Source organism: Melopsittacus undulatus, chromosome 1, assembly GCF_012275295.1.
Source record: "Melopsittacus undulatus isolate bMelUnd1 chromosome 1, bMelUnd1.mat.Z, whole genome shotgun sequence".
In the NCBI taxonomy this organism is placed as follows: domain Eukaryota; kingdom Metazoa; phylum Chordata; class Aves; order Psittaciformes; family Psittaculidae; genus Melopsittacus; species Melopsittacus undulatus.
Window position 1 is genome coordinate 72,511,168 of NC_047527.1, and position 25,270 is coordinate 72,536,437.

The following is a 25,270-nucleotide window of genomic DNA, read 5'->3' on the forward strand; positions in this document are numbered from 1 at the left end:
AGATGAAGAAAGTTAGCTGAAACCAGCAGAGGAGGTCGTTATCAAAATGTCACCTTCCCCTTAGGTTTGGGTGGCTATTACTGTCCTGAACCCAGTGAATTTTGCACTGCTGGAAGAGCTGTAGATTAGCCGAAAAAGAACCGGTTGCACTGAAACATCCGTCAGTACTTCAGCATACAGTCTCAGACCAAAGCGCCAGGCTTCTTTGGAGACTACACAAGGAAAAAAGGATACAGGAGAATAGCAGAAGAACTGATAGCACACCAGACAGATAAGATGCAGACCTTTATCTGTCAAGCATTAAATAAGAATTGCCTTGTGTAGGTGCAATGATAGTCTTTGAATGGCAGTTTTTATAAACTAAGGGATTAGCTTTTGCCTGAAAAGTTCTATCTTGACTCACCCAAATATGGAATAAACTTTTGCCCCAAACAATTTATAGAATTTGCTCATTGCACAGGCTGCAATTCATACAGGAGTAGGCAAAGGCTTAACCTTGATGGATCACTGAGAGAGGTTATTCAGACTTTCAGTATGACTATTCAAACACTCAGTATGATGTAACATGACTCATATTGATCCTTGGTTAGAATAGCTTCCAGTCTCAAAGCAATTGGTTTTATTTACAGCATGGTTAATTTATTTAGAAAAGTTAACTCTTCAACCAAAGAAAACTCAGAATTGCAGATGAAACAGAGGAAAATACCAAGACTTGAAACCTTTTGATTTTTGAAATCTTTTGATTGAGTCCTTGCAGGGTAGTATTTCCTCGAGCCTTCTTCTACAAAGCCCTTCTAGTTCAACAGCTTCCAGTGGCTTCCAGCACTGAAACAACCTCAGCAAGTCCCTTTTGGGTCTCTAGGGAATCTTCCTGTCACCTTCATGCTTGGTTGACAGTCTTCTCTGCAGAAGTCAGTTGCACTGCAGGAGAGTAATATCCTGCTTCTTTGTGCTGTCTCCCTGCATGCTCCGTTCTGTCTTCTGAAAGGTTCCTTCTGCTTTGCTTCTCAGTGGTTCTCATTTAGGTGGATCCTCAGAATGCAGCATTTGGATAATAACACTCCCAGTCACACCCCATGGAAAAAAAAGTATTATTTTTTTTAATACTGAGATTGTAAACTGTAAACAAGCAACTTCTGCAATGACCCAAACTGAGTATGTGAGCCACTTTTCTGTAGGAAGACATTGATTCACCAGAACATGACTGTTTTTAGCACATGTTCTGTGAATTCTTGGCAGGATTTAACATTTGCATGTTGCTAAGCTGTGCTGGATGTGGCAACGCAAGTGCTGCTGAATACCGATCTGAGGCTGTCACTTTAGGGTGTGTCTTGGAGGCTTTACCAAATCAGGACTGAAAAGGAAATTGTCTTCCTTTGGCTTATTAACAACAACTCCGTGCTAATAAAAATATATATATATGTTAGAGCATTTCTTCCTACAAATGACTGAAAATGTACAGAAGTCTTGTCTTTTTGCCATTTTCTTCAAAGTAAATGCTGAGAACAGCAATGCTAGTGTAAAAAAGGACATATTCTGTAATCTTTGCTAATATCATGCAGAAAGAGTTTTTAAGCAGTAAAAAGAATTCATGAAGAAGACTGGAACAGGAGCCAAATATTAAAATAAGCATCCTGTTACACTAAAATTAAATTCTAAGTTCTGCCTCCCTTTCCAGGAATTATGGTTCCTGTGTGCTACATAGCGGGCATTCTGTGCCTGTATTGTTGAGGTTTCAGTGATAAATAAATTATGATCTTGGGAACTACGTGCTAAAATGCTATCAGTTTATTATACATACTCAGAAAAGGGTGTGTCTTCAAAATTAACTTCTGGTTTCCTTTAATTTTACCTCTTTAAATGAAAACACAGCCCTCGTCAATAGTTTTTTTCTGATGGATAGATGAGTTAACCCATGTTTAAAAAGTGGAGTTTCAAAATTCATCAAATTAAATAGAGGCATTGAATATACTGATGATGTATGCAGAAAACTGTTAAAAAGAAGTCACAAACCATTTCCAAATTTCTCAAAAGCTTGGAAGTTAACTAAAGTGCAGTAATCATAGAGAAATAATTATCCATGGACTATTTGCCATTAGATATAATGCTGCCAAAATCATCAGCTGTAGCTGTGGTATTTGTTTTTACTGTATATTTAACTCATATTCACACGTACAAATGTGCTGGCATCAGTGTATAAACTGTGATTTCAAAGCAATAGAAATAAAATGTGGAATTAGTAAGAATTAGATCCGTATAAAACCTCTCAGCATGTGAAGCTATTATATAGCAATGAGTCGGTACTTAATCCCACAAGATTACAAACCTGGACCAGGTTTCCCCTGTGTTGAAGGACGTTTGTCAGATATCTCTACTGAATTGTACATCCCATGAGAGAGGAAGAGGGAGTGCAGCAGCCCTTGTGCAGGAGCCTGGGGATTAGGGAATTCACCCAGAGCACAGTGGAGGCAAGGGATCTAATATATACTTCAGTGGTTTTTAAATCTGTTCATTTTGGAGCGGATTAGTTTCACCTGAAAAGGCTGCTAGGGCTCTACTTTCAAAATAACCTCATGCTGATAACATTTTTCCTCAGGGATAGGAAGAGAGAGAAGTCTCTTTTGGGTGAGGACTCTTGAACATGGGTCTCTTGTGGAGTGCATTGTCTAACCCCTGGATCTCTTCTTAAAACACAGAAAATTCTAGGTCTGACACCCTGTTTCTGCAGCACTGGTAGCTATGGCTCTGTACAGAGCCTGTAGCAGTTGCAGGTTGTGTGGGACTCCACTGGTGAGTTGTGAGGTGGGTGTTTCGAATTGCCACATCAGTCAAAGCTGCCTCCAGCCTACCATGAGGTGCATAAAAACAACCATGGAAAAAACTGCTTTGTGCACAAAAACTCACCCATTGAGCACCAAAACCATACCTAATCCGAGGCCCATGCTGCCCCTGCCCAAACAGAGTTTAGAAAGGAACAGGCAGCTGCTGGAGGCAGAAGACAACCTAGTGTGTGTAGAAGACTCGCACATCAAAAGATGATACCTACACTGCTCACGGACTGTAGACCATGGACAACTCATAATGGAACAGTTTGTTTGTTTTCCAAACCTGCAGTCAGCAATGGGAGGTTTGGTTTTGTTTGCAATAAACTAATTCAGTCGAAGTTCTCACTCTAGACTGTTTTGCCCACAACAGATCCCCAGGCCAATAAAAGGGGCTTCAGGACCTGGTGGCTCTGACTACAGAATCATAAGCAACATCCTTTTCTTGGCATTTTGCATTTATGTGCCTCCTACCCCTTCCACTTTCAGCTCTAATTTTTCTCAGTTGCATTTTTAGATTCTGTTTTTCTCTGTGCATTACACACACAGTTTTAGAGCCTATCCTCTTGGGATTGGCTTTGCTTAGGTGACATGGCACTTGAAAGTCTGGTATTTACCATCCCACTCTTTCTGTGGGTTAAGCTGGAGTTTCTGTCTGCATCCTCATGCCTAAACCTACCACAGAAATCATACACATGGTAACGTGGAAAATGTTGTTTAGGTGTTTTAGAAAATAAATCCAAAATAATTATGAAAGGTTTAATCCCTGCTATGATTTATGCTAAATTTTGTTTTGTGGTTAGGCTTAGTAATGAGTGTTCATTAATAGTTTAACCCATATCTGCTGTACAGTAAGTTATTGTAGTTTTGGTTTGGGTTTTTTTTTTTCTGATGAGGTGCCCCAAAATAGAGAACAGGTTTTCAAAACTCTGTTTTTCTTGTTTTTTTTTTTCCAGTGGGATAAAAGTTTTTCATTTAAATATCTCTATATTTAGTAGCTAGCGAATATAATCATTAAAGAGCAGTTGGGAGATTTCCACAAGATACATATTCCATGAATAAGCAAGAGAAACTTTCATTCCCAAGGTAGAGATGTAATGCGAACGATTCTTATTCCTTTTTATTTAGACCATTGTAAGGAAACAGAAAGGTCTTCTTTATGAATGCAGTAACAGAATATACCCTGCAGACATCTGCCTGTTCTTTGATTCCTACCTAGGGTGAGTCAGCTTCCTCTGTCTTCAAGGCTAGGAAGTGAGCTGTTGAATGAATAGTGATGCTTACTGCTGCTCAGAAAAAAGACGTTAAAATATACAGCTTGCGTCATGAAAATTTATCATCACTGTTTCACAAGAAGTAGGACAGATCCTCACTGCAGGCTCACTTTTCATTTATATATGGATAAAATGATTTTTTTTGAATTAGCTTCTGCTTGAATAAACTTCTCCCTCCATTTAAATAGGCTGTTGTATGGGAAAACCAATTGTTATCTGCCTCTACTCTTGTCTAATCTAATGCAGAGATTGAAAGTTTTGATTAATTTTCATTGTTGTCTGGTCCTGCTTCTGACCACTCTGTCTGACCCACTTTGAAGTGTTTGTGAGCTCCTGACAGACATAGTTGGGTGACTGATCATCGGTTTTGATCTTTCTTCTATGTGGTGACTAATATTTGATCACACAAATGTAAGGTATCTGATAAAATAGTGGAAAATTACCAGTGAAATACAGAAATTCATTCTTAGGTGCTTAACTGGTATTCTGCAAGTGGGTAGCTAAAACATCAGCAAGTAAAGTCTGAGGCAGAAAGAACCAGTTTCATGCTACCTGGAAAAGCATGGAGGAATTGTGTTGCCAATGTCCTTCAAACATGATCCTCTAACTGAAGAGTAATGCTGTGCCTTACATATGCTTTTAGTTTTGCTTTGGATTTGGTGCTTGCAACTATAAGGTTTGACTCTAAACTGGGCAGCTGAACAAGAAAACACATCCTTTGGCAGAAGGGCTGCATAGGTTCTCAGGGAATATCTTCCTTGAAATGTCCCATGGATGGCTTAGAAGACGGAAAGAGAGCCATGTAGCATTTTGTCCAGTTGTAGTAAAGAATATACCATAAAACTCTTGTCATCAAAATGTGAAATCAGATGTACTGGAGTTAAAGGGTTTATTTTTTAAAAGAATAAAATAATCGTATTGAGCAAATGCCAGCATCATAATGCTTCATTATTATTAATGGCTGATATAGTAATAACCATGTTCATCTCATCAGATAGATTCTTTGTAAAATGCTGCTTCTGTGTATTCAGCAGTGATCTTGAGATATAGAAGACTTAAAGCAAGAGCTAACAGAGTCAGACAGAAACAAACCTTGAAATTGTGTCAGTTAATTAAGAAGCTCTGACTGTGTATGCAGTTATGATCTAGTTTTACTCTATTGTTTTGCTGTTTGATGACTCGTCTCTTGAACAGCTGCAAGATAGGCACGTATTCTGAAGGTGTAGTGAGCCTCATTTGAAAAATCAGTCACAGACAGCCTGCATGTGCAAACTATAATTTATGCATAAACATTAAGCTCCTTGAAGGAATTTGTCTTTGCCAAATACATGGTGAGCTTGTGCATTTAAATTAGCTCTCAGACCCATGCATTGCAACTGTCACAACAAAGCAGTGCTTTCGGGTAGCCTTAGTGTTATTTGGAGATGAAGGTGACTAGCTAGATGTTTAACAGTATATTCGCAGAATTACTCCGCAGCAAATGAGCATGCAGAATGGTGTGTAGTTAGCCTGAAAACCAATATGTGTATTTCTATCCAAAGCCTGTGTTTGTTGTACTGTTCTTGCTAAATGAGGAAGTCATGCCACGGGTGTTCTGCCAGGGTCTGGGCTGGTCACTTGAGCCCTTGGTGGCCATTCTGGGCCTGCCCCACTGGCCTAGCTGTGCGGTTGGACCCTGCCTCACTGGCAGCCCCTGCTCAGGACTCCCTTTCTCACTAGAGCAGCTGCCACACACCTATGGGTTGTCTTCTTCAGAACATCTTCATGAAGGAGTTCATGTCCCATGGCTGGTGAAGTAGCGAGGACTGAGAGGATGGTGCCCTCATTCTGCTTATGTGTATTGACTTTCTGGGTTTGATATCGGCTCCTAGTATTGCCAGCTTGAAGTTTCACCTACAGGATCATGAAGATAAGAAGTCTTACAGTGCTGTGCTTGGGGACTTGAAAAAATCATAGAATCATAGAGTAGTTAGGGTTGGAAAGGACCTTAAGATCATCTAGTTCCAGCCACCCTGCCATGGCCAGGGACACCTCACACTAAACCATATCACCCAAGGCTTCATCCAACCTGGTCTTGAACACTGCCAGGGATGGAGCATTCACCACCTTCCCGGGCAACCCATTCCAGTACCTCACCACCCTAACAGTAAAGAATTTCTTCCTTATATCCAGTCCAAACCTCTGCTGTTTAAGTTTCAACCCATTACCCCTTGTCCTATCACTACATATTGTTTTCCGTAAGAAAAAACCCAAACCAAACCACAGATGAATGTTGTTAGCAATGGGGAGCCCTTTAGGAGGCTGTTAATGAGCAGACAAGAGTTCATAATTCTGTCATCAGAAAAGATGTCAGCTGTAGTATAAAGCCTTTACGAACCATGAGTGAAAGCAAAAGTGACAATTAGTTATGTAGAAAAATGGTTCAATATGACAAAAATTGTGATATGTAGACTTGTAGATGTCAGGAAAAATTCTTACCTGTTTTTGTCAAGGCTGATGACAGTGTTTTGAAAGTATTCCAGGAAAAAAAGCCATCCCAACAAAGGAAGGGGCTGCCACTAGATAGGAAGAATATAAACAATTCATGGGAAATAAAAGATGCTGTTATGGTGGTTTTGTATTTGCAAAGAAATACAGTGATGTACTCAAAAACTTGTAGGAAATTGAGACATATGAAAATGTTTTTAACTTTTTAAGGGGGAACAGATTTGGGTTAAGTAACTTTCCAAAAGCACTAGATTTCAGTAAGGTGTTTGATGCAATGATTCTGGGCATCTTGATTAAAAGTACTGACACTGCTGCCTGTCAAAAGAGCACAGTCTAATGGATCTAGAGTGGGGTAACTGGAAATTATCTGTGGAGGTGTTCAATGACTTGTCATGTGTCTCATGCTCTGCGAGAACCAGTTCTTACTGTTTATGCTGTTATGCATTTTTTATTAATGATGTAGGAGATACATGAAGGTAATGGCAGACAGTTATTTTTGCCGAAAAGCTGAATAATGATCTGATAGTAAATACCATGTTATGGAATACTTTATATTCATCAAGATAGTTTAGAACAACAGTTTGGAAAGTCATGTTTTTAAAAGCAAAGAGTTTGCAACTTAGAAAAAACCTTTGCATATGTAGCAGACAGGGAACTCCAGAGAAGTTGTGCAGTGGAAGGAATAGACATGTTGAGGGGAGGAAAGCAGGAGGGTATATGTGTTTTGTTTACTGGAGCATAATGATAGGATTTGTGTCAAATGACCTTTCAAAAAATGTTTGAAGGTTTTTGAGGGTTTAGAGAAGAGAGTGTAGAAAATACTTAGGAGCAGGAGATGTATGGAGGCAAGTCTGTTTACCTGATCAGAAAGAAAAATGAGTTATCTGGTCAGTGTTTAACTTCACTGGGAAAAGAGTGTGGACATTAATCTTGAGTGGAGACAGATATAGCAGGACCAAGACTTCAAAGGAAGAAATACAGAACTCATTTTTAACAGTTTTAAACAGTTCAGGTGATTAACCACTCGAACAAACAGCTGAGGATTTGATGAATTCTCCATCTCTTTATGTCTCTGTAATCAAGATTGAATGCCTTTCTTGCTGTGTATGAGTAAAATGCAGTTTATTGGTCTCAGTACAAGTAATAAGGTTGGTGGGGGTTACTAATATAGGCTAAATTTAAGGGGATAATAATGCCTAATTTTTAAAAGCAATCTCCTCTCCCAGTTAGGAGTCCAAGTTAACTTTAAGATAAAACAAATTTACAGTTGTTTAATATTGTAGGTGTATTTAAGAGAATGTGCATGAGATCTGGGTAAGCAGTACAATAATTTGCAAAACAAGTATCCTGTTGATCACCATCTCTATGGGCTAATAGATCATTGTGTGATCAGGAATCACAAGATTTCTGTTTTTTAGTTTATTTTTTTATACCTTTCAAGGGCAGCTGAAAATCATCTTTTGGCCATGCTTATTTGTAAACTTTGTTGTGAAGCTGGATGCATGTATAGGCTAATTGCATCTAGAGCTCTTACTGCTGACTTACTGGCCTGCTCTGTCAAACTTGCTAAGTAAATGAGTAGACATGTGCCACAGGAATCTGGAAACAACCCAACCCACAGAAAAAGTAGAATTCTATATTAGTGTCCTCAATGACATTGTGAGGGGCAAAAATATCCCTATATAGGGTTTGAGAGAACAAGAACTCAAGTAACAGTTTGACAAATACCATTGAAAATCCTCAGTTAGAAAATCAAGGGAGGATGACTACTTGTTAGCCATCTACTGGGATCCAGATGGACTTGTTCAGAGAAGAAGGGAGTTCTTAACCCTGTAGTACTGAAAGGCATCACAATTTTATAATCCATATGGATTGTATGCTCTGTCTTTTATCCCTAGGACTTAAAAATCTCAGCTATAAGTAATGTGCATGGTGGGGGGAAAGCAGAGCCCCAGAGAACTTACATAGTCAGGAAATAGTCTTGTGTACATTGGCCTCATGTGTTGGATGTAAGTTCATGTTGGTAATATGTCAGAGAAAGACATTTGTAAGCAAATTTTTGTTATTGCCATAGCACAGCAGTTTTTCTTTCACCAGAAGCAGGTACTGGTATTTTTAGTCAGAAGACTTTTAAATGCTGCATCTTGACCTGTGTTCAGAATTACTTTGGTTTATTTCTTGCAGGTTATAGCTCTGAGAATGGCTTCTCTGTCTACTACTAATAGGCAAGTGTTTTGTATCAAAGTCAGTCTTGTATGTTAGTTCACCTAGTTTTTGCTGTGTGGATTTTCTAGCTGAGAGAATAGCACAGAATGTATTATCAAATAAAAAAGCCGTCATAAGCAGCAATCTTGATTTGCTATGTTTCTTACACTGTCTACAGAAATTTTAGTGCACATCAGGCACGACAGTCTGATTAGTAGTTGGTTTTGATCCTTTCCCTATGCAATTTGTAGCCACCAGAGATAACAAAACGTGAAGGAAGAGGTGTTCTTAAGTCCTTTGCATTTCTTGGGCTCTTTCAGCAGGAAGAGAGGGAATAAGGTAACTTTTGTATTTGGGTAGCTGATAGGACCAGCCATAGTCTTCCTAAAGAGGTGAGATTCAGCTCCTTTCACAGTTGTCTTTTAGTGAAAGAAATAAAAGTTAACAGTCTGGTTGAAATGCAGTATGTGACTTGATAACACATTAACAGACAGCTGGTAAGTTGAGGACAGATACGTGAGCACTCCCAGGCTGCACGCTGGAGAGGGTGGCTGAAGCATTTAGGTATAGCTGGGCATGGCAGGATATTTTGCAGTGTGCTTCACCAATTGCAGTTCTCTAAAGCCACCTCTGGTTGTAAACTTCTCTTTTGTACAGGGGAACTGGAGGAAGGAAAAAAATCTTTGGAGAGGAGTTCTGATGTGGTGAACAGCTTCGCCAGGACCTTTAAGCAGAACAGATTAGTGGTCTGGCCTGGAGAGAAAAAGGAGGGGAAATATCTCTCCTGCTGTCCCTACAAAATAAGGGCATTCTGTTTTCCCTTTTCTCTTATGATTCTTTAGCTTGTAGATGACTTTGCCCTGCTTCCTATTAAAGTTTTTTCCATTACCTTTTCTACTGCTTTCTTGAAAACTATTGCTTTTCTATTTGACCTTTTGCCAGCCTGCCTGGGTTTCAAAGACCTAAGAAGTAACCTGGACCTTGAGTGTCTGCCTTAGTGTGTGTATGCAATCCTAACAGAGTCATAGGATCACAGTAAACTAGATTGTATTTACTGGCCATGGTATTACAGGAGCACAGTGATACAAAATTGGAGCTAAGTGCACTCACCTCTTTGCAAGCTATTACATGATAATTATTACCAAGTGCTGACCCATCCTGTACATCACAAAACAACAGATTTCTGTTATATAAAGAGCAGCTTGCAAGAGTAAACTTTTATTATAGAAAAATGTCCATTGGTTTTGCAGGTTTTCTTTATAATTCAGCAAAATACCTCCATGGAGGACTGGTGGACTACATTAGAAATGAAAATATATCAGCCCCATGGATGTGTACTTGCTAAAATACCTAAACTTACTAAATTAATCTTGCATTTATGGAATAGAGCCACATTAACATTTTTATTAAGATAATTGTACATTTTCTTCTCAAGCACATTGTGTCAAGTCTGAGATCCTAGCAGTAGTAACACAGTACGTATTTTCTCTTATTCTCACCTCCTTTAGTCAGGCTTGAGACAGGTATGCTTTACCTTGAACATTTATTTTATGACTTGTCTTACTGTTTATGTGATATGCTTTAGTATGTGAATTAATTAGCAGTGCATACGTATGTGAATCAAAATTATTTTTAGATCTCACCAAAGTGGGGAAAAGAAAAAGAAAAAAAGAAAGAAAATGATTAGTTCAGTATCATTTAGCAACAAAGCAAAATTCTGTCTAGATTCAATGAAATAGAGGATTTTTACAAAGTGTGTGCGGGATCAGTTTCATAGGGCCTCATGTAAGTAAATGCTATGCTCACAGGTACACAAATGCTATGAGGAATGAGAAGTCTTGAGACATTACAGAGATAGACAGCTGAGGTAGCTGCAAATATCAGTGAATCTACAGTCCTGTTATTGCAATGCTCTATTCAAGGTCATTAGGCTCCAACAGGAGCAATTATCTCAGGCAGAGCATTGAATTAATGGTTACACTTCTGGAACCTTTATGAATAGAACTGCAAACTGCAAAAATACATGTTGTGAACCAAAGAGAACACATCACTGTGAGTAACACCTGCAGACCATGCACGTTTTGAGGTCATCATCTTTTTGGCATATCTGTTTCTTTCTCTGACTCATTCAGAGCTTTTACAGCTGCTTTTCCCCTCCTCGCTGGTTTGGGGTTCTGTTTTTTGTGCTTAGCCAAAATTAGCTTCTCTGCTCTGCCTATGAGAAAATGTGAAATTCCTGTTCAGTTTTGAGGTGGAGTATAATCAAAGCAGAAAGGGTTTTTCTCTTTTGCAGAGTTCAAGCTATTCCCTTGATCTAGTTTTCCAGAGAATTCAGTGAAAAGCTGTCACAGATAAAATGGGCAAAATGAAAATATACTGATGTAAGAACTTCACAATGTGCAAACTAAGAGTATAACACCGATAAAAAATAAGGAAAAATATGAGGGTTTTAAACAAAAAAATCAATTTCCTTTGAGGTTAATATTGTTAGAAAACTTCCATTTGTCTAATGCCATATTAAAGGAAGGAGAGAATACATATCAAAATAGTCTGGAAAAGTCTTACATTTTCAACATGTTCTGTCTGTGTCTTGATTTTGTCTTTTCGTTTTCAGTCAACAACCACTGAAACTATGGCAAAACATTTAAAAAATACTAGCCTACACTTGCCTGAGTTGGAATGCATTTTCCTGAAGTCCTCTGAAGGGTCCTTGCAGCTCTTGTTTCATTTGCTAATCTATATTTCCTGCATTGTACTCAGATATTGAATAGGTTACTGTATATAACTTCTTCAGATGTTTTTCTAATATACACAAAACCTTGAAGATGTTAGATGTCAGGAAATGTGTGTATATTTCTGTCAAGTTCTTCAAGGAACTGATTAATTTTGGAGGCATATGCCTGAGTGCAAGCCTCATCAAAATGTTCTAGAGTATTGACAATAGCATATGCTTTGCACAATATTGCTGCCGTACTAATTTAAATCTTCTTAAAAGAAATTGTGGACATTTCGTTTTAAATTTTAGGAGCGTCTTCTACTGTCTTTACTGCCGGCTCACATTGCCATGGAAATGAAAGCAGAGATCATTCAGAGGCTACAAGGTCCCAAGGCAGGCCAGCTGGAAAACACAAACAACTTCCACAACTTGTATGTCAAAAGGCACACCAATGTAAGGTATCGTACTGTAATAAAATGTATCAACAACATTCAGAGAAATTTTGGAAAGAAAGTTAAGGGAGTAATTAAGAAAATAATTGTTTTAATATGTTTTTCAAAACAGTCATGTTAATATCAATTACTTTGATCAAATGCTAACAATTACATGTTCCAGAAGAGCAGCAAAAGTGATAAACACAAAGAAGTTGTTTAGAAAAGACCACTCTTTAACTGGTTTTCTTCATAATGCCTTGATTTTTCAGGTTAAATTACCAAATCCTGCTTTCATGTACACCATCAAAATTGTAGTTCATGTCAGTTACATTATTCTGAATTTGTAATTTCTTAACTGGAGCAATTCATTAGGTTTTATATTATATATATAGAGGCAGCTATATTACATACGTATCTTGCACAGTACCTGAGCTAAAATATTCTGTGTTCAATTGGACAAATTAATTTGCCTGACATCCTTAGAAATTGCTTTTTTAAAGCAAATATTGCAGGGCTTTTGAGGAAGTTCATTTTCACTTGCAAGCACACACACTTTTTCCTTAGCCTGATTCAATGAATTGGACAAGCTTTCTTGGTGAATAGAAACATAGTGCGTGGCTTGAATATCTTAACAATCAAGACTGAGTTTAATAGTCTGAGTAACAAGGGAACAAAGTCTCCCATGCTGCCTGTCACAGACAGGTAAATCTAGATAGAAAATGTCTACAATGATAAAAAGTTACTTAACACATTCTAATAATAAACATATTTATTGAAATAATTGCCATTATTATATTGATTATGTGCAAATTATTCTTATTATTTGTATTTTTTGAATATGCTGTAACAAATAGAAGTATAGAATGCCTATAAATACCTCTAAATAGAGTCGTGCCTATGAAGGTAATACATTTTACAGGTAATACCTGTGGAGGTAAATCTGAGTATATATTACTTGTAAATGTAACAAGTATAAAGGTAAATGTAGGTTTACCTATAAATATAGTTATTGTCCTGCACTTAGCAGTGGCTGGTTCGGGTACTGGCATACCTTTATGAAGTCAGGAATGCCTGCTTCCAGGTTTTGCTGTTGATTGTTAAATCTGAGTTCTGCAGATGAAAACCGTGACCAAGTTTCTGTTCATTTCTCTTGCAGCATCTTGTATGCTGATATTGTGGGATTCACTCGCCTGGCCAGTGACTGCTCACCAGGGGAATTGGTGCACATGCTAAATGAGCTGTTTGGCAAGTTTGATCAGATTGCAAAGGTGGGTTTCTACTGGGCTGCTACTGTTAGTTTAGATAAGGACATCATATTTAATACGTCTTTTTCTTCCTGAGGACTCTTCTACCTTCAGGCAGTCTTTCTGAGGCTTTGGCAGGAAGATTAGACTTGAAGCATGTGAAGAAAAAATCTGGCTCTGCGCTGAGTGCAACAGTGGGTTTCTGCCAGTGTGACAATCTGTGAAACCCAAGATAGCTCTCTAACAGGACCAATAGAGACAGCTCATGGAGCCCAGTAAAGCCTAATGGCAGATGAACTGCTCTTTAAATAGATTTTTTTACAGTAACAAGGATTAAGAAACTCAAGATAGAAAATGGATACAGTCAGTTTTCAGATCTTGGGAGAAACATTTAAGAGGCTGGAGGACAAGAGAGACAATATTGCCTGTAGCAATTTAATTACTGACCACAGCATCTTGTTTATTCGAGAAAAGATTCACATACAATCAGAAGGTTTTGTTCTCTTTATTTAGGTGTTATTTTTATAAGAATACTACAAATTTCATGCTGTGTCTGAAGGTGAAATCAGAAACACTAAAACAGATAAAAAATGTCTGTGTTTATTATTATTTCAAAAACTATCATCCTGTATTGGTAAAAAAAATAAATCTTTACATTGCCTTAGAGTACAAAAGATAGAAATATGATTATGATTGCTAGTTTCAGAAAGTATTGCATAGTACATCTTCAAAGTTATAACTGTGGAAGGCTAGGTCTTTTGATTTCATATTTCAAACAGTAGGACTTTGTTTAGATTGAGCACGTGATACTTTGGTTCACTTCTTTAATCTAAAGGTGTGAATACCACTGCAGATACATGTTTTTCAGTAAACTTACTTCCTGGTTTGGCCCATGAAGGACCATATGAGCTCCTTAATGCAATCATCCGTACAAAACTCTTTGACAGGACTTCTTTTTTAGTTTATATTTCTCAGCTTTCCTCCTGGAATGTAGAATGATTTTGCTAACAGTATTTAAGTCAGCCTTTGTAATCATAACCCTGAATTTATGTAATTCAAGTGGAAAGTGACAGTCTCAACTTGCTTTTTCCTCCAGGAAAATGAATGTATGAGAATTAAAATCCTAGGTGACTGCTATTACTGTGTTTCTGGGCTACCTATATCTCTTCAAAATCATGCCAAGAATTGCGTGAAAATGGGATTAGACATGTGTGAAGCCATTAAGTAAGTGCTGAAATTTTTGTTAAATACTTAACAATTAAAATTCTGTCTTTTCTCTCGTTTGCTGTTCTGCTGGTTGAAACATTCAGACCTGCAGTAGCTGGTGTGTTTCGCTGCAGGGTCCTGCACGGTATTGATGTCAGCCTCAGCAAAGAAATACTGGATTGTGCCAGGCTATGTTGTCACTATATCATAAAGATGATTAAGGGCCTGGAGCATTGTTCATATGTAGAAAGGCTGAGAGAGAAGAGACTGTTTGTCCTGGAAAAGAAAAAGCTGAGGGGGAAAGATGTCATCAATGTATTAAGTACCTAAAGGGAGAGTGCAAAGAAAAGAAGACAGGCTCTTTAGTGGTGCCCACTAACAAGATAAGAAATGATGGGCACAAACTGAAACACAGGAAGTTTCCTTTGACCATCAGGAAACATAGGGTTTTTTTCCATTGTGAGGGTGACTGAGCACTGGACAGATTGCCCAGGGATGTTATATAGTTTCTAGCCTTGGAAGCACTCAAAATCTATCTGTTAAGGCCCTAAATAACCTGCTCTGTCTGACCCTGTTTTGAGCAGGAGTTGGACTAGACAGTCTTCAGATGTTCCTTCTGACTTCAATTATTCTGTGATTCTGTGATTACAAGATGGTAAATATCCCGATAGACATCACTTAGGACGTGGAAGCTTCGCTTTTTGCAAAGTCATGATGCTGCACCCACCTGTTAGTCAAACAGAATGTGGGAGGTTAGAGCTTCTGCATCCTGCTGAGTGTGATATTTAGTGGTGGTCAGGAGGAGTTGCTCCTCCACAGTTAAGATGCCTCAAGCCCTGAGCCTGTGGAGTGATACGGAGCATGTCTGCCAAAGACATTTCTAACAGTTTATGGATTCCTAGGATGAGAGGCCTACTTCCCACGTTACGAAATAAGCAATTAAGTATGCTTGTCTTACTAGACCCCAGGTTTAGTGTTAGTTTCAACTTTTCTATAATCAATATTTTAGATGAGGATTTTCTAAAAAGTTTTGTCAGTTAACAAATAAGGCACTGTTGAGAATTATGTGTTTATCAGCAGGATTTTTGATTTGTGGGTAACTGTAGTTTGCCATATTTCAGTATGGGAGTACCTAAACCTAGTCTGGATGTCTGCAAGTTATGCTGAAGGGTCTTAAACATGTCGAGTCAATTTGGAGCAATTCAGCCTCACTACACTAGTGATTGTTTCCTGTTAAATGTGGTAGTAGTCCCATTGATTAATTGCTTTGTTTCCCTGCTTTATGTTGGGACAAATCCAATGTCTCTTATAGTCTGCAGCGTACTTGCCCAGGAGTGGAATGCTCACCTTATCTAGCCATAGATGCCAGTGCTGCTTGTGTTGTTGAGAGCTGGCCACCTTAACTGAGTGCCTTAAGGCTATATGTTAAGCTTTTTGTTAAGGAAAAATTTGTTTTTTATGTATGAATATTATGTACTGTTTTCCTCCAGCCCAACTTCCATCCCCTTGTCTGTCTGGTGACTTCTTAGTTTAAATGTTCTCAGCTACATGTTCTCAAAGGCTGTCCTTGATTTGCTAGTGTGAAACGAGTTCCATTGCAGAGGAAAGTGAAACAGTTGGATGAGATGGTTGTACCACTTTGTAAGCTAGATACAAAATAAAATACGTTTGTAGGTGTGATTTCATTCCTGAAGCTCTGAGAAAAAAAAGGTAACTATGGTTTTAAAGCAGGCAATTTGCAGGTAAATGCTCAAGGCTCACTGAATGTGTAGAAGTGCGTTAAGACAGGACTAGGTGAGTCATAGATACGTTAGTCCAGAATTACCAATGAATAAAGCTCAGGTAAATAGGGTAGATGCTTTCTTAATGATCTAAACTCTTGCTTGTGTGAAGTTGCTACAACTACCTACCAACTACAGCTAACCATACCTGTGAAAAATATAGAAACCTTGCAAACTCAAATTTCAGGCTGCAGGAGAAAAAATACAGCCTTGATGAGTATTTTGACTGCCTAGCCATGATGGGCATATAGACTGTGGTGTGCTAAGGGAAACCAGAGAGACCGTGGGAGCAGAAAATGAAATAATAATGGGAAGTTTCAGACATACTTGTGTAGGTAAGGCAGGTGTCCTATGGGGGTGTGATAGATTACATTCTTAGACGCAGTCAGTGCCTGCATAGTCATAGCAATTGTTCAGGGAGCAGAAGAGGGAAGTAGTAAACCTTAATTTGGTCTATAGTAACACTTGTAATTTAAAATATTCTATGGTTTCTTTAATTTGTGGGACAGAAGAGACCATTAAGTTCTGGAATATATTCTACTTGTTATCCTCCTTAACCCCTAAGAGCTTGTTATAAAACAGACTTTATAGCTTGCGCTGCAAAATATGGTGGGGAAGCATTTCAGCAGGCAGTCCTAGAGGTTAAATGTTCCTCTTCCACTTTCCCCAGTTTTCTAAACACTTTTTTTTTCCCCCAAAGTGAAAAGCTTGTGCCCTATTACTTGTGCAAAGTGGTGTTTGTAATTTGCTGACTGCTTACAAAGCTCATTTACAAGCAGTTTGTTTTCCAGTGTGTCAACTACTCGAGAACAGTATAAAATGGCAAAGTGAAAAGAGATGCCAATAAACACTTGAAAGAGACTGAAGAAATTATTAAAAGCTTCTCCTCTCATCTTCTTAATACCTTCAAAATACAGTTTTAATAAAATACTTCATCATGCTCCCTTTATTTTAATTTCCCAGAAAAAGAACACCTGAGTACTACTGTTTAAATGTAGGATTTACCATATCAAATTAAGCCTCTTAAGTTCTATACCCCCTTTCAAAAAAATAAGAGAAACAGGCCAGATTAATTCTGTAATGATTATTCTTATCATTGAGACTGAAGATGTTACTAGAACTATGAATCTGACTCATATATAGGAGCCATTTGCATTTTTTATCCCCTGTAAGTGAACTAGCTTGTAGAATATCCTGAGGTGATGTGTTTTTCATCATTCCTCTTAGATATGACAGGTATGAGAAGGTCTCCAACATACATATTAGGGTCTTGAGATAGAAGGGCACGTACCAGTAGTTCCAGATCTCCAAGAGCAAATATACAAAAATAGTCCCTTGAGAATTAGTATTTGCTACCAGTAGTTGCAAATATAGATAATTGCAAAAATAGGATACAAAAATAACCCTAGCATAAAAAGAATGGAGGCAATGTTAAATATAAATAAGTGTTGTTACTGATGATTTGACTGGTAAAAGAAAACAAAGGCCTTATTATGTATGTTAACACATTTTCTTCTCAACTGCAGGAAAGTGAGAGATGCAACTGGAGTTGATATTAACATGCGTGTGGGAGTACACTCTGGGAATGTGCTTTGTGGTGTCATTGGGCTACAGAAGTGGCAGTATGATGTGTGGTCGCATGATGTTACTCTGGCAAATCACATGGAAGCTGGAGGAGTCCCCGGGTAAGAGCCTTCTCTGTTAGGTTTGGCACTCACGGAGAAGTGCATAGGTACCATGTCTTCAGTCATCAGTCTTGAGGGTGAAGCCCAAATTGATTCGTACTGCTCTTAGAAAAAAAGGGGGCACTTAGTAATTCCTGTGATTTAAGGAGTATTTCTTTGTGGATGCAATCTTTTAGATTTATGCCCGTTAGAAACTAAAAATGAGATTAGAGTGACTGTAAATGAAGTAAGCAGCATATAAAAAATTTATCAAAAGTCAGTAAAAAACAGTTGATCAGGTTCAAATTATGTTTTTGATTGGTATTTGTGATTCTGTCATTCTTTTGAAATATAATTTCAGCCGTGTGCACATCACCTCAGTCACCTTGGCACATTTGAATGGAGCTTACAAAGTGGAAGATGGGGATGGAGATGTGAGGGACCCATATCTGAAAGAGCATAATGTTAAGACTTACTTTGTAATCAATCCTAAGGTTAGTAGCACTTTTACTTTGTTGCCATAGTTATTTTTGAGCAGGACCACAAATCTCTCTAGTGAATTTTTTTAATTCACTACCAGAAGATATTGATCAGAGCTATTACTAATGCTCACAGATACATAATACTTGCATTGCAAATCTTTCCTGGTTTCAGAAGAAATAAGTCTCTGATATTTCCCAGCAATATCATTAAGAATTGCAGGTTCTTAGCAGCTCTCCATTTTTAAGTTCCTAAGCATGCAGATAAGTGGTACCAGACAATGCATCACTACTTCAGAAAGTAATGAACACCAAAACTGATATAACCTTTTATTCTCTGTCAACCAGGGAGAGAAACGAAGCCCTCAGCATCACATTAGACCTCGACATACTCTTGATGGAGCCAAAATGAGAGCTTCTGTCCGCATGACCCGGTACCTGGAATCTTGGGGAGCAGCCAAGCCATTTGCACACTTGCACCACAGGGACAGCATGACCACTGAAAACGGCAAGATTAGCACAACAGTAGGGGCCTACTTATGTCATTTCATACAACTTAGCAATATTTGAAAGGAAAAGGGTGCTCACTGCTAAATATGTGGATATTTCTGATAGAAGATACACGTTTGTACAAGGCATAAACCCAGTGAAGCTGCTGGGAGATTTTCCTTTGGCATCTGAGCTTTAGATTAGACTCTAAAGAGCCATGTCTTGCTACAAGTGCATCTCTGAATTATAAGGAGTGCAACATACTTACTAAAATACAGAACTGGACCCTCTGCATGTGAACCCCAGTCACAGCATGAAGAGTGGCTGCTATTCACCCTGTGGAAAGACATTTTGAACGTAAAGCCAGAATGCAACACCTTTGGGAAGGAACACTATTGATACGGAGAAATTTCCTGAGATTTATTGGCTGTTTAGACACATCCTCCATTTAGAACATGGCCAAACCTAGAGAATATTCAAACATGAATTTTGAATATTCTCATGGTGTCTGGAGTGGATTTTATTAGAAGAGTTCTCTGGGAACCAAATCCATACTCACTATAGCATCTGCCTTTTGAAATGGCACTAGCCACTCATCAGCTGTGGCTGATGGCCTGAGTTTCATAGTACTGTCTATACTGCAATGTTACATCTTTTACACTGAACAGAAAATATTTCTTTTCAATTTTGCTGACACTGTTTCACTGCTGTCAGAGAGATGCTGTCAGTCCACAGGTTGTACATTATTTTATCTTCTGCTTCTAACATGTGCAAATGTGAAAGTAAATTCTGGTAGTTTTCAACATTGGCATTCGGTTTTATTCCTGTTACGTATGAGAACATGGGATGGAGTCACCTAACCCATCTTGTTCAATAAATACAGTGCATCAGAATGTAGATTGTGACATGTTCATTATGAAAGTATCCAGCCATCACTATTAATCACAAAATAAATGTGACTGTGATGTGATGGCTGCTGTTGCTTATCAAAAAAAAAAGACTGTTGTATTTGGCCACACAGATCTAGTTTGTTGCTTTTGGTGTTTTGGTTGGCTTTTTTTTTCAGAAACACTTCACATTGTTTTTTGCTGAACCTGGCTGGAGTTTGGGCTACATTAAAAAAGTGGAGACTTTGAAGCAGTGACTTTCTAGTAAAACAAACATTCTTAGATTCGGACTATTGTGTTAGTTCCTTAGTGTTTATAACAACAGATCAATTAGTCTCCAGGTCACTCCATCTAGTGAAGTGATGGTTTCCTGGCTGGACTTTTCTTTTACATAGTTTTAATCTTAATGCTGAAAGTATTTGTATTGGAAGCTTTACTCCTTACTTGATGCTGTTTTCAGCACTATTTTTAAAACAACTTAGTGTTGTCAAAATCTGTTATAGTTGATATTTTCTTTTTATTCCTTTCAGGATGTTCCCATGGGGCAGTATCATTTTCAGCGCTGCAGAGAGAGGTAAATTAATTTCTAAAAGTTGTTTATCCATCTGAAGTCCATATAAATACATATGTATTCATAGGCATTCATAAAGATATGTATATAATGCATGCTTTCAAATCTTGAAGGCCGTTTCTCACCAAAACTATTTTTTCAGCTGATAATTCTTACATAGAGAAGGGCTATGAAAACAGCTTTGTCAGACGTGTTACTTAAGAACTCTGAATACAGTTCCTGCTAACAAAGAGCATTATTCTGAGTTAGGAGAAGTATGTTGATGGGCTACTATTTGTTTCTCCTAACAACCCTATTGCTCTGTCAGTGAGGAGAAAATTATATGCAGGAAAATCGAGAGGAGGCACAGAGGGGAAAGAAAAGGGAAGATGGAAAGGATTGCTAATAATTTGTGTTACAAAGGCTAATAATATGTACTAAAAGAGACATTTTCTATATTTTGTTAATTGCTTTGTATTTGCATTGTGTTTTATTATTTCAAAGTCTATAGTATGTTTACAGTAGTAAACATTTCAAAGCTATTTTGTGGTCTTCCTGTAGTGCTCTTGCTACACAAGATGTTTGCAAAAACACAGTAGCTTTACATTTTTGTATGCCTGCTTAGTACTTCAATGACTAGGGTAAGATGCTGAGAAATGGAAACAGTCTTGAATGACATCTGTTTAAAAAACAAGCTTAGCACTGTCAGAAACCTGGGATGATTAATTTCTATTTTAATGACCTGATAACAATTCTGATAATATCTTTCTTGCAATACTGGAAGTAACATCACAAATACTGTAAAAATGTTTGAAAGAAAGCTTTTAAAAATGTGGGTTTATTGTCTTTGGTTGTGCAAATAAATCATTCTGTCTATTCCTTCCCCATCTCTCTGCTGGGTAAATGTCTCCTCAACAAATCCCGGATTACTGGAAAGCTATGCAATTACCTAAAATACTGCTAAATTTGAGAAGATGAACAAGTTTTGACTGAATGTACATGATAGTAATAAAAACAGTCTCTGATTTTAAAACTGAACATTTGCATTTGGACAGTACATCAAAAGGACTTCTATTGGCTTTATGGTAAAGATAATTGTACTGTAGTATATGCAAATGCAGTTCTTTAAGATTCTGAGATGTTCTTGCTGTTGGTTTCTATATTCCACTCCAAAATAGATCCAAAAGTTGCAAATGTTACCATATGTCTTGATACCATATTACAGAAGGAGCTTCTAGAAACCGTTGCTGGAGTCTAATGTCCATTGTGAGGCATATAGCTAGGATTCTAGACAAGCTAATTAGTCATTTCCACAGGAGAGACCTGAAATAATAATCAGCACTTTGAAAATCAGTATTTTATTAGAATATGAAAATCTGGGGTTTAAAGTCTGAATATAGTCTTCCGTTTGTGGCAGTCTTAGCTCTTATAATACTCTTATGTTGTTAGGGAGCTGCCAAGAGGATTAAGTGTGATTAGATAATGTCTCCTCGTTTGTCTAGTTATTTCTCCTAGGAAATAGGAGAAGAATAAATTGTAAGAGCTTTCTTACCTAAATTCTGTGCCATTGAATAAGTATGAAATCAGTTGGATTGTTTATTCTTAAGTACACTGATACAATTTCTGTATGAATTTGAATCCTGTAACAAGTTACCAGTTTGATGGAAATAACTCAAAAACTTGATGTTGTAGAAAATCCATGGTGCCTTTGATGGAGTTCAGTTTGTAGGTTAAGAAGATTTCACTAAGCAAACATTGGATTTAAGTTTTCAAGAGGCAAAGGCATAATCTGGCAATATTTGAAATATTCCCTTTTTAAGGAGAGTGCAACTGCTGAAAGGACTGATGATGTTTGCAGTAACAGACGTTAGCAAAGACAAAACTGACTCTGGTGATGATTTGTTGGGTTCATGCTGAGTCCAGTGAAAAGATGCTTTTTGTATTGTAGTTGTGTTATAAGTTATAAACAGAGAAACATGACATATGTTTGAAACTCATTTCAGACTTGGTGCTCAGTTTTCTTATTAAAAATAGTAAAATATTGCCAAGAAGAGAAGTTATCAGACTTTCAGTGGTGAATACTTATTAAGCTTTGCTGTACTAGCCCATTATTGCTCATCATACCATTTTGACAAGGAATATTAAAAGTAACTAGAAGAAACAGGAATGTTTTATCAGTTTGGGCATATTTCCGTTCTTCTTTATAAATCCATAAAACTATGGAAACCTTTCCTTCAATAAGCATTTCTTGAACTCTCTTGGGTTGGCTTTTGTAGTGTTTGTTTTTTTTTAGTCGGTTGGTTTGTTTTGTTGTTTGGGTTTTGGGGTTTTTTTTAGAAAATGTTTTCTTGTGTATATTTTTTAGGTGCTCACTAATATGTAAACTCTAGATTCTTGCATGTGTGAGATTGCAGTGTGTGCTGGGTTTGTTAAGAGCTTATTATGAGGCTCAGTGTACCTGATGCCTACAGCTGCTATTGCAGAATAAATGTGTCATGGTTTAAACCCAGATGGCACCTAAGTACCATGCAGCCAATCGCTCATCCCCTCTTCCTCCTCCATGGGTAGGATGGGGAGGAGAATCAAAAGGGAAATAACAAAGGGATGGAATATAAAACTAGAAAGAGAAAGCAAGGACGCACAATTGCTCACCACCAGTAATGGTGATACCCAGCCTGACCCAAGCAGCGACTGATCCCTTCTGGTGACTCCCCCAGTATGTATACTGGGCATGAGGTGCTGTGTCATAGTTTGGGTCCCTTTGGCTATTTTGGCTCAGGTGTCCTGTCTCTGCTTCCTCCTTGCTTCTTGTGCCTCTCTTCACTGGCAGAGCATGAGACTGGAAAGTCCATGATCAGGGTAAGCACTACTGAGCAACAACTAAAACATCAGTGTGTTATCAGCATTATTCTCAGACTGAAGCCAAAACGGAGCACAGTACCAGCTACTAGGAAGAAAATTATCCCAGCTGAAACCAGGACATTAAACCAAGACATTTTTAACATTAAAAAATTATAAAAAAAATTATCCTCAAAAGTTTATGCCAGACATCACCCTTTGTTTAAAAGTTAATGTGTATTAACAATATAATGATTTTCCAGAGTAACTCCTCACATTTTTCATTTCAGAACAAAATCACAGAAAAGAAGGTTTGAAGAGGAACTGAATGAGAGAATGATCCAGGCCATTGATGGAATCAATGCTCAAAAGTATGTTTTTATCCTTTGTTGTCACCTTCATTCAACTTTGACATAAATCTGCAAGAGAGGGTAGTGTTTACTATTTTTCACTCCACATGCACACAGAAGGCTGAAAACTGTAAAGGTGTCAATTGCCACTGGCATAAGAAGCTCTGCACATTGTGAAGATAGTCTGTACAGTAACATTTTGTACTATATGAGATAAGACAGTGTGAATCCTGTTGTGACAGAGGTTTTGTCTTGTCTCTGTCTTCATGGAAAAGGTATTTTTGCTCTGTATCTGTACACTCATAGCCATAACTGCAGAATTAACTCATCTGAGAGCAAAGAAGTAAAAGACAAGAAATAGCTCAGGAATCACAATGATGTGAAAACTGATGCTTCACAATTATCACAGAAGCATCTCCTCAGAATTAGAAACTTTCCCTAAAATCATAGTTTCTGTTTCAACTGGTAGGTTCATTTCTTAAAGAAGACTAAGTTTGATGGCATATTGAAATTGCTGGGGGAGGCAATGTGGCATGTATTTTTTCTGTGTCCCAGGAAGAGCTGGAGGCAGTATGGATGTTCTGTGTTTGCTGGTGAATAGATAAGACTGAGAAAAATCAATACGAGTCCAAAATAAGTGTTCAGGCTTCTTGTAGTTATCTGGTGAAATAAGGGAATTACCTTTCAAAAATGTGGACAGTAATTGTGATGAATTGTGCATTTCTCCCAGCTGCTCTTTTGTTACTTAGAATTTTAATCATCTGTGTATTGCACCTAATTATTAAAAGCTCACATGTAACATTTGGGTTGTTTTTTTTTTTTTATCTGATAGCCCTATTAAAAGGTACTTGGCTTTAGAAAATATTTTAAAGTCATTATTTATAGGAAAGAGTGTGGATAGTTACAGGTCCTACAAGGAATACAGTGACAGAGGGTAGGTCAGATGATAAGCGAAGCCTTTTGATTACACTGGACTTGCCTAAAACAGCCTGTAGGTTCTAGTAGTTTGTATGTGTCTTCAGGTACACTTGCCTCAGTAAGTGGATTGTAAAAATTACATTCAATGCCAAAAATAAAACATCTGTATAAATGCATTAAAATAAAGCACTGGTATGATCATACTGTATGTTGTTTTATCTCAGGGAATCCCTGCCTCCTCTAATTGGTGCATAAAATTCCAAGAAACCTAGGGATAAAAGACATGATAAAAACGTTTCTGAAAATGTTTCAGTGCATTTTATGAATTACCTGGGGAACTGCAGAAAAAGAAGGAGAGATATTATGTATCTAAAAGGCTGAATGCCACCTTCCAATACTTAATTCTCTCTCCCTGTATTGATTTGCTGATTGGGTCACTTAAACAGCATTATTCAGTTGGGTACCTGAGAATAAGTTGTCAAAACACTGGTTCCCCAAACAGCAAGTTGAATAATATTTTAAAGACGTGAATGTTAAGCACTCAAAAAAATATTTCCTACATTTAGGACACAAAACACATTTTTGTTTTCTTTATAATTGTGCAGGTTTTTTGTGCCTCAATTTTATGGCTGTAAAATGAAAATAACTTTGTCAACTAATTAAATGGATTGGTTGTGAAGATAAAGCTTTTGCTTTTGTGACTCAAGTAGCAAAGTTTTAAGAAAATCTGTGAGAAAACTGGTTTTTCTTAATGTTTTTAAGTCTAAAGTTTGGATTATATAGTGACTAGGTCTGTGACTGAGGAAAATTTAAATAAACTGCACTTAAAATATGGTATTAAAATTACCATTAAGCTTTTTAATTAGAAAACTCAATGGAAACGATTAAAACCCAAACACTGGTTGCACAGAGCCATTGTTTCTTCT

The 25,270-nt window shown here is 37.6% G+C and overlaps 1 protein-coding gene across 1 annotated transcript in view; it reads left to right on the forward strand.

Annotated features, from left to right (window-relative positions):
• ADCY2 (adenylate cyclase 2) overlaps positions 1-25,270 on the forward strand; it is a 205,386-nt gene that overhangs the window by 124,193 nt on the left and 55,923 nt on the right. The window contains exons 5-12 of the mRNA XM_031052834.2: positions 11,814-11,962; positions 13,095-13,206; positions 14,279-14,406; positions 17,696-17,854; positions 18,195-18,327; positions 18,661-18,837; positions 20,219-20,262; positions 23,367-23,447. Coding sequence (XP_030908694.2) covers positions 11,814-11,962; positions 13,095-13,206; positions 14,279-14,406; positions 17,696-17,854; positions 18,195-18,327; positions 18,661-18,837; positions 20,219-20,262; positions 23,367-23,447 — 983 coding nt within the window. The remainder of the gene's footprint in view (positions 1-11,813; positions 11,963-13,094; positions 13,207-14,278; positions 14,407-17,695; positions 17,855-18,194; positions 18,328-18,660; positions 18,838-20,218; positions 20,263-23,366; positions 23,448-25,270) is intronic.